At 44.9% G+C, this 13818-nt stretch overlaps 2 protein-coding genes across 4 annotated transcripts in view; one reads left to right on the top strand and one right to left on the bottom strand.

Annotated features, from left to right (window-relative positions):
* The window catches only part of usp42 (ubiquitin specific peptidase 42), an 88382-nt gene extending 82795 nt beyond the window's left edge, over window positions 1-5587 (bottom strand). For both annotated transcript variants that reach the window (XM_072269148.1, XM_072269147.1), the window contains exon 1: window positions 5473-5587. The gene's annotated coding sequence lies outside the window, so the exon portion shown is untranslated. The remainder of the gene's footprint in view (window positions 1-5472) is intronic.
* A 2495-nt stretch (window positions 5588-8082) lies between these two features.
* eif2ak1 (eukaryotic translation initiation factor 2-alpha kinase 1) overlaps window positions 8083-13818 on the top strand; it is a 63621-nt gene continuing 57885 nt past the window's right edge. For both annotated transcript variants that reach the window (XM_072269145.1, XM_072269144.1), the window contains exon 1: window positions 8083-8271. In XM_072269145.1, the coding sequence (XP_072125246.1) occupies window positions 8127-8271 (145 nt within the window). In that variant the 5' untranslated portion in view covers window positions 8083-8126. The remainder of the gene's footprint in view (window positions 8272-13818) is intronic.

Genomic DNA, 13818 nt, shown 5'->3' with positions numbered 1-13818 from the left:
TGTGATCAGATCTCCATGCAAGCCCTGAAACTAGATGAAGAGAACTCAATTAAATAAATAACACAAAATTTTTCTCATTTATTCATTGAGAAAAGTTATCCAATATTTGGATAAAGTCCACATCAGGCAGGACAACAGATTTCCTCCCATAGGAGATTAACTTTTTAATCTGCATTGCAAAACTTTGTATTCAAGTGAGAAAACAACTTCCCCAACTGCTTTTAAAGGATTTGAACTCAAGTTTCTGGATCAATCGTCCAGACCTCTGTGTGCTAATCCAGCAAATCAATGACTATACTATGACATTTTACTACACAGCGTGACTGAAATTGGGAAAAATCGCTGTGGTGACCATTGTACAAGATCAAAGTGCAAAAGCTTCAAAGTAAAATTACCCAAGTACATTTATGTCGTCATATACTGCCTGAGATTCATCTTCTTGCAGGCATTCAAAGTAAATACAAAGAAATGACAAAGACGACAAGCAAAATAATAATAATAATAATAATAATAATAATAAATAAATAAGAAACAAATAGCGAACATGGGATGAAGAGTCCCTGAAAGTGAGACCATAGGCTCTGGATTATAGGTTATCATAACCTTTTATCTTTAGCCCGAGAAACCATTAAATACCTCATGAAATAATCAGTAACATTGAAAGGCTTTAGATTGGGACAGTTCTGTGCTCTGCTCAAGACGCATAGTGAACTATGAAACATCAAAGCACACACTAAGTATTGGATGTAGTGACAGAACAAATTTTGATGTTAACTGCAGAATACATGAAAGTGATGCTGTTTAACTGCTTCATAATTCATTGAACAAACTCAAATGATGAACAGTGACACACATAAAATTCAGGAGGAACTCAGCAAGTCAGGCAGCATCTGTGGTATATAATAACGAGCCAACTTTTTGGACAAGACACTCAAGAAATTAATAACTGCAGGGGCTGACACTGTAAAGGCACATCATTCCAAAATTATGAAAATTTCTTTGAGGCTCCTAATACAAGCACAATATTTACATCGGTGCTGTAATTGTTATATGGTTATAAAAGACACTTCCAAAATTCTCCTCCAACACTAACATCATCTTCACCAGAGCCACTGATTACACTGCTAAATCTTTCCTTACGTCTGGACAAAGCCAATGTTTAGTTTCCACAAGTTGGACTGATTACCCAAAACATGTCTGCAAATCAATTTTGGATGCTCCTCGGAATATGGAAAATACTATTTAATTTAAGTGACAATTTGGACTTAGCAAACCTTTTCGTAGTCAAACATTACAACAGATTCCTACATTCCACAATACTTCACAGGCTGCAAAATGCTGAAGAATTCTGAATGAAGCATGAAAGCTGCTCCACAAGTGTAAGTCCACATGGGCTGTAAGCCATCTTATGTATTTATATTTGTGACTTGTGGAGGCTTATGGGGTGGTAGGTGAGAACAAGAGGAACTCTATCCCTGTGAGTGGCAGGAAGATGGGATGAGTGTGGAAGTCTGCGGAATGGAGGAGATGCAGGTGAGGGCAGCATCAATGGTGGAAGGAGGAGGAGGAGGACATCGCTCATGTCTTGGAAAGGAAAGTTATATTGTGGGAACAGATGCAGTAGAGATTAAGGAACACAGAAAAGGGAATGGCATGTTTACAGGAGACAGGTTGAGAAGTAGTAAAGACAGCTGTGGGAATTGGTAGGTTTATAAAAAATACTGGTGGACAATTTGTACCCTTTTTTGCTGGACACAGTCAGGGAAGAAGCTTACAACAATAACACATGTTCACACACACTTCTTTCCTTGAATTATTTTACAGCAGACACACTGTTGACTATCTGAGTCCCAATGTATCTATTACACATTATTTACTCATCAGAACTGTGGTTACTCATATCCGGATTCCTAATTGGTCACATTTGGCTCATGGCCAAAGTGCTAGACAACATTACTCTAAGCTTCAATAACCAGGTAAAGACTACAGTGCACTTTAAACACTTCTCATTTTAAATTTTAAATGGGATTTGCTACACATGATCGCCTGAAACATGAAATATAAAATCCTTCAGAACAGTACTTTACATGCATTAGAAAATCACTTAAAACAAAAACACAAAACTATGATAGCTTCTCACCTGCAGCACATGTATGAGAACAAATTTTAATCTTTAAATGTTCACTAACAATATTTGCTTCAAAATTGTAAGGTGATGCATTTTTCTGATGTTTGCCATTTATGTTCTTTACAAGACTAAAATGATACCGCCTGGTATGGAGGGCCATTTCAAAAGATCGGAAAAGCTGCAAAAAGCTCAGCCAAACTCCACCATGGGCACTAGCCTCCCCAGCATCAATGACATTTTCTATAAATGATAACTCAAAAAGGAGGCATCCATCATGAAGGAACCCCATCACCCAGGACATGCCCATTTTCATTGCCAACAACAGATACTCAATGTTTGAGGAACACCTTCTTCCCCTCTGCCACCAGATTTCTGAATGGCCAATAAACCCATGTACACTACCTCAATATTTTTTTTTGCTCTCTTTGCACTATATATACTTTCGCTGCTGCAACACAACATATTTCTTAACATATGCCAGTGATCTGGCGATAATAAACCTGATTCTGAACTAGAAAATCAACAAATCTGCTCATCAGTTTCTAGTGCAGCCACCGTTTACTGCCCCAGTTCCGTATTATAATTTTAAAAGTTCATCGATTTCTTTTCAACCATGACATTTCATCTGAACCTCAAGCAGAGGAAATCAATATTTAACAAAAATAACAGATCAGTTTTATTTGTCATATGTACGTCAAAACATACAGTGAAATGCGCTCTTTGCGTCAAATCAGTATAGTGAGGATTGTGTTGGACAGCCCACAAGTATCATTACACCTCTAATGCCAACATAACTGACCCACAACTCACTAATTCTAACGTCTTTGGAATGTGGGAGGAAACTGGAGCACCCACTGGAAATATACGTGGCTACGGGAGAACGTACAAACTCCTTAACGATAGCAGTAGGAATTGAACCCTGATTTTACAGCTGGCTCTATAAAGTGTTACGCTAACCACTACGCTACCGTCCCCACTCTAAAGCACCCATTTGAAATAATATGGCAGGAAAGATACTCAGAAATTAAATAAAAATGGGGAAAAAATTATAGTTCAATTCTGTCCTTGTCCTTGGTAAGTAAAGTTGGAAGGTAAATGTCATTGTTTTCTAACTACGAGAGCTCCTAGATAGTACATGCAAAAACAACATCACCATGCCATAAAGTTCATTCACAGGAATGTGGGCTTCCCTGACAAGACTTGGATAAAATGACAACCCAGAATTGCCCTTCGTCTTTGCAATAGAAGTTGCTAAACTATGCCAATCAACAACATCGGTGTAAGAATCAAACTGGACTGTGTAAGGACAGCCAGCTGTGCACTAAGTGTTTGTTGAAAGCAAACCAACAATTTTGATTAAATTCAGTCATTTAAAAATAACACAATTGTTAAATATAGCAGTATTCTATACAAAATGAAATAGGTGGACCGGACGTCAAGTACACAGGTGATAGACATTCATGAGCAAGTGTGCTGATTTGCATTCAAGGTGTGTATTTTTGTGGTTTCTTAAATTAAGTCATTTGACAATTCTGACAAGATATTATAGTACAAATTGCTTCATATGGTGGTCATAGAATCGTAGAAAAGTACTGCACAGAAACAGGTCCTTCGGTCCATCTAGACCATGCCAAACTATTCGAACTGCCTATTCCCATCGAGCATCACTGGGACCATAGCCTTCCGTACCTCTGCCATCCATGTACCTATCTGAACTACTCTTAAATGTTGAAATCAAGCTCACATGGATTACTTGTGCTGGCAGCTCATTCCACACTTTCACAACCCTTTGAGTGAAGACATTTCCCCTTATGTTCACCTTAAACTTTTCACCTTTCACCCTTAACTCATGAACTCTGGTTGTAGTCCCACCCACCCTCAGTGGAAAAAACCTGCTCGCATTCACTCTGCCTATATCCTTCATAATTGTATATACCTCTATCAAATCTCTCCCCATTCTCTATGTTCCAGGAAATAAAGTCCTTTCCCTATAAGTCAGGCCTCAAGTCCTGGCAACATCCTTGTAAATTTGCCCTAAGCTCTCAATCTTATTTACATCTTTCCTGTCGACCCTATCTACTCGTGATGCAACTTTCAATGAATTATAGCCCTGAATTCCAGATGCCTTTGTTCTACAGCACTCTCTCAATGCCCCACCATTCACTGTGTAAGACCTGCCCTGATTGTTCCTACCAAAGTGCAACATCTCACACTTGTGTGCATTAAATTCTAGCTGCTATTTTTCAGCCCATTTTCCCAATAGTTAGCAACTTGCAAGTGAACAATACTCTCCTTCCTATTTCCGATCAATACTGCCCTTAAAAGGACTAAATTTTTGGATGTCAGAATCTTATGCAATTCTGAAATTCCAGGCAAAAAAAAATCGCAAATAACTTTATACAGTACGTTCCATCAGATAAACCATGAACGGAGGCGGGGTTTACATGTTCCTGTATTTGCAAGTGTAAAAAGTGATATTTTTCAACTAAAATGTTTACAAGCAGAAATTCAATTTAATCTGTCAATGCAGCTAATTATCAAAAACAAACACAAGTCTACGCAAAAATTTAAAAAAAACGCTTTTAGTGAAGCAGTTTACTCGCTTTTCGATACAAATCTCCATTCTTTTATTTAAACCCCTCTCCCAGATGCTACTGGTTAGTAAAACGTGCAGCTGGTTGTAAGTGTGACTTGTGACACAACTCATTCATTCAAAAAAAAAGGCGGACACGCTGAACCCAACCCTGGTGACAAGCGAGGGAAAGGATGTGCCTTACAACTAGTTCAACACCTTTCCTTTCCTCCCCAATTCTCCCCTCCCACACCACCACTTTATCTCTGCATCTACCCATCCCAGCCCTCCGTGCTGGCGTGCAAAGCCTCCTCTCTCGAAGGGCACAGTCTGGGAGTGATACCCTGATCCTTTCTACCCAGATGGCCAAAATTAAACCCTCTCGGTGCGCAAAAGGAAGACAAAGCGGCGGCGGGGGAACACGCGCAAGCGCGCACACGTGCGCGCCCAGCCGCCCCCTCGCCTCTGTGGATGGGGTGGGGGGGTGGGTGGGGGAAAGGCAGGGAGATGCGGCTCGGGGCCTACACCACCAAGAGCAGAGTCGGATCTCCCGGGGAGTAAGTCAGGCGAGGAGGGGAGGGCGGGTTGGAAGCACGAGGGGGAAGGGGGGGACGCAGTAACCATGGAGGAGAGTCGCCGGCGAGGCCGGTAACTGAAGAGCGGCGGGAGGGTGGTGCAGGCCCCGGGATCGCGGGAGGCTGGGCCTCGGCTAGCGGCTGGGCGGGAGGGGTTGATCGGAGTTGCTCTCCCCCCTTCCCCCACCGGTACCTACCTCGGGTGTTTCCATCACGACGGCGGCGACGGCAGCCTTCCGCCTCCTCCCCCCCCACCCCCCGACCGATTACGACACGGAGCGAGCTCACAATCAGCACATCCGGGGCCCACAACACACCGCGGGGATGTGGAGCTGTTCGACAGCGCCGCCAGCGTGTGGAGGAGAACACGACCCAGCCGCCACAGGAGTTCAGGGGTGGGTAGACTGTTCGCTACCGCCACTGCCGGTGGACTGAGGACACTGCAGCCAAACATGCTCGGCAGCGCCGCCAGCGCCGGGAAGAGAATACGACCGGCCGCCGCAGAAAGTTGGAGGAGGGCGGGCGGCGTGAGGGATGGGGAGTGGAGGGTGAGTTTGCTCTCTACCACCGCCGCCCTTCAGATTACGGCACTGCAACCAAACAATGATCGACAGGATGAGAACGCAGCAGGAAAGAGAGCGCATCTTTCTCAGCTTCAATTTATTATCAAAGAATGTATATGTCATTCTCTCTCGTCAAAATTGGAATCATAATTGGTTTATTATCACTCACATGTGTCGTAACATTTATTGTTTTGGGGCAGCAGTGTGTTATCGCTTCCCTGATAGTAGTAATGAGAAGATCTGAGACACATTCACGACTTCTTCAAGTACCGGCTTTTTAGAAGATGTTGTCAATGGTGAGGAGGGCTCGTGTCCGTGGTGAAGCTGGCTGAATTTACAATCTCTGTAGCTTTTTCTGATCCTATGCATTAGCGCCTCCATACCAGACGGTGACACTACCAGGCAAAATGCTCTCCACGGTACGTCTACAGATATATGGCCATATCGGTTTAAACTTTTCATATCTGTGCGTTTCTCTTCGTTTGGATATACTACTTTTCTCTCACTCCCCCACTTAATACATTTACGTGTAACACTCGCTTTGCCTAGTGGCATGATCTCGGGGTGATAACCCCCCGCCCGGCCAAACCTTCGAACTCTCGTTTGGGTGAATGCTGTGCGATGTGTCCCCTGTTTCAAATCAGTACCCTGTAATGACAAGCCCTACACAGGATGCGGTTAAATAATTAAGATTTTATAATTCTTACTTGAACTATGGGGTTAGTAGAGAACCAAAGTATAAAATAAAGGCGCCACTATATCTTTATTCAGTCTGTGCACACATAATTCGTTGGAGCTCACGCAATATCCACTTTCCACCATTCGATCTGCTCCGAACTCCGCCGGGTCCCGAGCCCCCGCTCACCGGGTCACAGCATCTCTTCGGGTGCGTCTCCTCTCTTCTTCCCCATGGCGCGTTCTGCCCAAATCCCGCGCAAACGACAGCTTACAGACACACAAGAAAGAATAACACCTATCCCAATTGGTTAGCAAATGAATACTAGTCCCGTTATCAGTAATTATAACCCAAACATGCGGCTACAGAGAACCCTTTACATCAGCAGTTAAATTTACAGAGAAGCCATTTTATTATACTTTGCAAGTAACATGAAAGAAGAACCCCTTACATACGTGACTCTCTTGAAGTCAGGGATGGGCTCACTTAGTTTGTCTGAGCTCGGGGTAATATTTACACTCCCTTTCTCTTCCTGCCTGAGTGTGACATATTGTCTTCTTTCTTTCCAGTCAGGATGAAGGGCCTATCAATACATATCACTCCATTGATGCTGCTTAACCAAGCTCCTCTTTGGTCTGTTTCCATGTCTCTAAGCTTGGAGCCAGGTTCACACCGTGATGAACACCCACTGCCTCCGAGCGTATCTCTCTGAGCTGGGGGCGGACTCATCCGGTGATTGACAGCCACTCACCCCTCCGAGCGTATCTCTCTGAGCTGGGGGCGGACTCCCGCTGTGATTGACAGCCACACACTCCTCTGAGCTCGGGGGGCGGACTCCTGCTGTGATTGATAGCCATTCATCCCTCTGAGCTCGGGAGCGGACTCACCCAGTGATTGACACCCGCACACCTCTCCGAGCGTATTCCTCTGAGCTCGGGGGCGGGCTCTCACTGTGATTGACAGCCACTCACCCCTCTGAGCGTGTCGCTCTCAGCTCGGGGGCGGACTCTCGCTGTGATTGACAGCCACTCACCCCTCTGAGCGTATGGGAGCGGACTCACCCAGTGATTGACACCCGCACACCCCTCCAAGCGCATCTCTCTGAGCCGAGGGGCGGGCTAATCATGTGATTGAGAACCACTCACCACTCCGAGCTCGGGGGCGGACTCCCGCTGTGATTGACAGCCACTCACCACTCCGAGCTCGGGGGCGGACTCCCGCTGTGATTGACGCCCACACACCTCTCCAAGCGCATCTCTCTGGGCCGAGGGGCGGGCTAATCATGTGATTGACAGCCACTCATCACACCGAGCTCGGGGGCGGACTCACCCAGTGATTGACAGCCACTTTTCCCTCTGAGCTCGGGGGCGGACTCTCGCTGTGATTGACAGCCACTCTCCCCTCTGAGCGTGTCTCTCTCAGCTCGGGGGCGGATTCCCGCTGTGATTGACGACCTCTCACCAATCCGAGCTCGGGGGCGGACTCCCGCTGTGATTGACACCCGCACACCCCTCCGAGCGCATCTCTCTGGGCCGAGGGGCGGGCTAATCATGTGACTGACAGCCCCTGTTCTCCGGGCCACTGGAACAGGGAAGTACGGTTGTGTCTGCCCATGCCGAACGGCGGGAAAGCGTGGTTGCCCCCCGGTTCTAAGGATTCTCGCGTCTCACTGCCACCGGAGACCAGCCATGGACGGGAGCAGCCCCAATCTAGACTGGCTTTCAGCCTGCCGCAGGACAGCTCACCTGCTTTTGACGGTAAGCGGTCCCGGCCTGATGCAATATGTAGCCCGGGGCTACCACTGGCTCCTCCCCGACATTCGAGGGGAGAAAGTAGGTTTGCAGCCGCTGGGCAGGTAACAGTACGAAAAGAGACCATTGTTCCCGTCAGGGCTGTGCTGGCTCTCTGCCAGAAGAACTCTTCCAGCACTGTCACCATTAAAACCCAGAATGCTGGCAACACTCAGCAGGTCGGCCAGTATCTGTGGAGAAAGAAACCGTTTCAGGTCCTGGACCGCACCGATCCCTTTACTGTGCGTTTGCAACTGTTTTCACTATTATTACAACCTTTTTTACGCCAGAATGTGTGGCATTACTTGTGGGCTGCCCCCAGCACATTGTTAGTAGTTGGCTCAAATAACACATTTCAGTGTGGAAGTGACAAAAAAAAATTGAATTGTGCATCTTCCAACATAATTTTGTTTTGATTTTCCACCTCCAGCCTTTTCATTCCATTGGATATTTAGTCCACCTATTTAAATCTAGCTTAATCAGATGACAATTTACAAAGGCCAATTAACCACCCAGCTGGTACAATAGACAATAGGTGCAGGGGTAGGCCATTCGGCCCTTCGAGCCAGCACCTCCATTCACTGTGATCATGGCTGATCATCCAGAATCATTACCCTGCTCCTGCCTTCTCCCCATATTCCTTCACTCTGCTTTCTTTAAGAGCTCTTTCTTACTCTTTCTTGAAAGAATCCAGAGAATTGGCCTCCACTGCCTTCTGAGGCAGAGCATTCCACAGATCCACAGCCCCTCTGTGTGAAAAAATTTTTCCTCAACTCTGTTCTAGATGGTCTACCCCTTATTCTTAAACTGTGGCCTCTGGTTCTGGACTCCCCCAACATCGGGAACATGTTTCCTGCCTCTAGCGTGTCCAATCCCTTAATAATCATATATCTTTCAATCAGATCCCCTGTCATCCTTCTAAATTCCAGTGTATACAAGCCTAGTCGCTCCCATCTTTCAACGTATGGCATTCCCACCATCCCTGGAATTAATCCAGTGAACCTACGCTGCACACCCTCCATAGCAAGAATGTCCTTCCTCAAATTTGGAGACCAAAACTGCACACTATACTTCAGGTGGGGTCTCACAAGGGCCCTGTACTACTGCAGAAGGACCTCTTTGCTCCTATACTCAACTCCCCTTGTTATGCAGGCCAACATGCCATTAGCTTTCTTCACTGCCTGTTGTACCTGCATGCTTACTTTCAGAGACTGATAAACAAGGACACCCAGATCTCGTTGGACTTCCCCTTTTCCTAACTTGACACCATTCAGATAGTAATCTGCCGCCTTGTTCTTGCCACCAAAGTGGACAACCTCACATTTATCCACATTAAACTGCATCAGCCCACTCACCCAACCCATCCAAGTCACCCTGCATTCTCATAACATCCTCCTCACATTTCAGACTGCCACCCAGCTTTGTGTCATCTGCAAATTTGCTAATGTTACTTTTAATCCCTTCATCTAAATCATTAATGTATATTGTAAATAGCTGCGGTCCCAGCACCGAGCCTTGCGGTACCCCACTAGTCACTGCCTGCCATTCTGAAAAGGACCCATTAATCCCTACTCCTTGTTTCCTGTCTGCCAACCAATTTTCTATCAGTACCCTACCCCCAATACCATGTGCTCTAATTTTGCCCACTAACCTCCTATGTGGGACCTTATCAAAGGCTTTCTGAAAGTCCAGGTACACTACATCCACTGGCTTTCCCATGTCCATTTTCATAGTTACATCCTCAAAAAATTCCAGAAGATTAGTCAAGCATGATTTCCCCTTCGTAAATCTATGCTGTCTTGGACCTGTCCTGCTACTGCTATCCAAATGTGCCGCTATTTCATCCTTTATAATTGATTCCAGTATCCTCCCCACCACTGATGTCAGACTAACTGGTCTATAATTGCCTGTTTTCTCTCACCCTCCTTTCTTAAAAAGTGGGATAACATTAGCTACCCTCCAATCCGCAGGAACTGATCCTGAATCTATAGAACATTGGAAAATGATTACCAATACGTGCACGATTTCTAGAGCCACCTCCTTAAGTACCCTGGGATGCAGACCATCAGGCCCTGGGGATTTATCAGCCTTCAGTCCCATCAGTTTACCCAACACCATTTTCTGCCTAATGTGAATTTCCTTCAGTTCCTCCGTTACCCTCGGTCCTCTGGCCACTGTTACATCTGGGAGATTGTTTGTGTCTTTCCTAGTGAAGACAGATCCAAAGTACCTGTTCAGCTCGTCTGCCATTTCCTTGTTCCCCATAATAATTTCACCCGTTTCTGTCTTCAAGGGCCCGACTTTGATCTTAACTAATTTTTTCCTCTTCACATACCTAAAGAAGCTTTTACTATCCTCCTTTATATTCTTGGCTAGCTTACCTTTGTACCCCATCTTTCCCCCCGTATTGCCTTTTTAGTTATCTTCTGTTGCTCCTTAAAAGTCTCCCAATCCTCTGGCTTCCCACTCATCCTTGCTATGTTATACTTCCTCTCTCCTATTTTTATACTGTCCTTGACTTCCCTTGTCATCCACGGTCACCAATCTGCTCCCCAAATCTTGAGGCTATGTCCCCTAGTTCTAGTCTCAACTACCAGTGTCAACAACTTTCCTGCCTCTATCTCTTTCACAATTTTATGTTTCTTTCTATAAGATCTCTCATTTTTCTGAACTCCAGTGTGTGCAGTCCCAGTTGATTCAATCCCTCCTCTAACTCCCACCTACTACTGCTGGGGCCGACACCTGCCCTCCGCCGGCGCCCCACTTCGGCCAGTAAACCTTTAGAAACCTACGAAAGTTCCAGCCATCTCCAACCTTCCTCCGAGAGTGTCCTTGGACACATTTCTCCACACCCTGGGGAGTTATCCATTCTAGAATCTAGTGATTCTTGAAAGATCATCACTAATGGCTCCATGATCTCTTCAGCCAGCTCTTTCAGAACTCTGGGGTGTACACCATCTGGTTCAGGTGACTTATCTACCTTCAGACCTTTCGGTTTCCCAATAACCTTCTCTCTAGTTATGGTATCTTCATACACTTCATGCCCCCCGACACCGGGATCTTCCACCATACTGCTAGTGTCTTTTACAGTGAAGACTGACACAAACTACACATTCAGTTCATCCAGTATTTTGTTGTTTCACATTACTACCTCTCCAGCACCATTTTCCAGTGGTCCAATATCTACTCTCACCTCTCTTTTACACATATATCCAGAGAACCTTCTGGTATCATTTGTTATATTATTGGCTTGCTTACCTTCATTTTTGATCTCCTCCCCATGGTTTTTTTTGTTTTCTATTGTTTTTTTTTAGAAATTCCCAATCTTCTAACTCCCTACTAATTTTTTGCTCTATTATATTTTTATGCTGTCTTCAGCTTCTCCCTCTCAAATTGCAGGGTGAATTCTATCATATTATGATCACTATTACTTAAGGGTTCCTCTACCTTAAGCTCTTTAATTACAGTTCATTACACGACACCCAATCCAGAATAGCTGATCCCCTAGTGGGCTGAACCATGAGCTGCTCCAGAAAGTCATCTAGGAGGCATTCCACAAATTCTCTCTTGGGATCCAGCATAAGTCCCTGTTTTTGTCTGGTACTGCTCTATGCTCACGTGCTGTAATTAAAACAAAATTATGTAACTCTGAATTCTCTTCCACTTTACGTTATATCTATGATCTCTAGTCTTTGATTTCCCCCTACCAATGTGAACAATATTACACTGTCCATTTTATTCTATATCCTCTTTGTTTTCCATTCTTCAGTCAAACCTTCCACTTTGTCTTCAAAGTTCAAAGTACGTACCTATCACCACATTATCCTGCGATTCATCATCTTGTGGGCATTGTAACATACCCCGTGACAGGTTAAAGAACCAGCAGAAATGGAAAACACTTTGGAGTCCGGTATTGCTATTAACTAATGGTATTTATTAGTAACTACGCAATACAGTAATATAAATGCAGATAAATCAAATAGGTTAGCAATGATTATAAGTGATGTAAGTGTCACTTACAATGATTGTAAGTGTGGAAATATATGAAAACCAAGCTTCTTCAAGTCTAGGGGTAAATAGATAGTCTTACGATGATGAGTAAAGTTCAGTTCAGTTCGTGGTATTGAGTTGAGTAGTGATGGAGAGAGAGAGAGGGAGAGATTTGAGTCTTCAAATGAGCTGACGCCATCGATCTTCCCGTTGTCCTCGGAAATCCTTTAGAAGTCACCGACTGTGACCACAACAAAGGGGACCGTTGTTCTGTGGTGGAGTTATCAACCCAGGCGAGGGTTGGACACACAAATAACTCCCCACCGGTCATGCCCTGTTCACACTGCGAGATCCTCCAAAACCCACTTTTTCTGTGGGCACAACAAAGCTCATTCATTGTCCAAAACCATGTGTCTGTGTGTCTATCATCTGACCTTCTGTTTATCTCACCGTGCTGAATACTAGCTGTCCATCATCCAGCTCCTCCCTTCACTCTCTGTGAGAATACAGAAGCTGAAACCAGTGTCCTTGTAAAAATGTAAACATGCTGCAGAAAACCTGTAACATCATCCAAAGCTGTCTTCGTCTCTCTCTCTCTCTCTCTCTCTTAAAAACAAGATGTCGGTGTTAAATAACTCTCTCTCTCTCTCTCTCTCTCTTTTCAAAAGCACAGTTCATAGGGGTAATTCAGGACCCTGTCACAGCATACTCAATAAATCCAATAACCATAATAGAATCAATGGCGGACCGCGCCAACTTGGGCATCCGGCCAGGGTACAAAAGACAATAAACTGCAAATACAAAAAGAAAGAAATAATAAACAAGCAATAAATATTGAGAACATGGGATGAAGAGTTCTTGAAAGTGAGCTATAGGTCTTCTCTTCGCCAAAGAAAATAATCCCAGCTTCTCAAATCTACCCTTGTATCTGTAGTTGTTGACTTCCAACTGCTTTGGCACATCCTGCAGTTGAGAGACAGAAAAGATGTGTGCGTCAGTACAGTGCAGGAACAGGCCCTTCGGGCTACAATGCCTGTACTGACAATGACAGCAATTCAATTATATCTTAGGCCATAAGACAGAGGAGCAGAATTGGGCCATCTGGCCCGTCGAGTCTGCGCAGCTATACAATCTTGGCTGATTTTTTTTTTCTCCTTCTCAACCCCAGTTCCTAGCCTTCTCCCCGTAACCTTTGATGCTACGTCCAATCAAGTACCTATCAATCTGTGCCTGAACGACCTGGCCTCCACAGCTGCATGTGGCAACAAAGTCCACAAATTCACCACCCTCTGGCTAAAGTAATTTCTCTGCATCTCTGTTTTGAAAGTGTGCCCCCTATCCTGAGGCTGTGCCCTCTTGTCCTAGACTCCCCCACCATGGGAAACATGGCTAAAGAAATTTCTCTGCAACTCTGTTTTGAAAAAGTGCCCCTTTTTCTGAGGCTTGCCCTCTTGTCCTAGACTCTCCCACCATGGGAAATGACCTTTCCACATCTACTCTGTCTAGGCCTTTCAACATTCGAAA

The sequence above is a fragment of the Mobula birostris genome, chromosome 9 (assembly GCF_030028105.1).
Source record: "Mobula birostris isolate sMobBir1 chromosome 9, sMobBir1.hap1, whole genome shotgun sequence".
Taxonomy (NCBI): domain Eukaryota; kingdom Metazoa; phylum Chordata; class Chondrichthyes; order Myliobatiformes; family Myliobatidae; genus Mobula; species Mobula birostris.
This window is presented reverse-complemented; position numbering and strand designations above follow the sequence as displayed.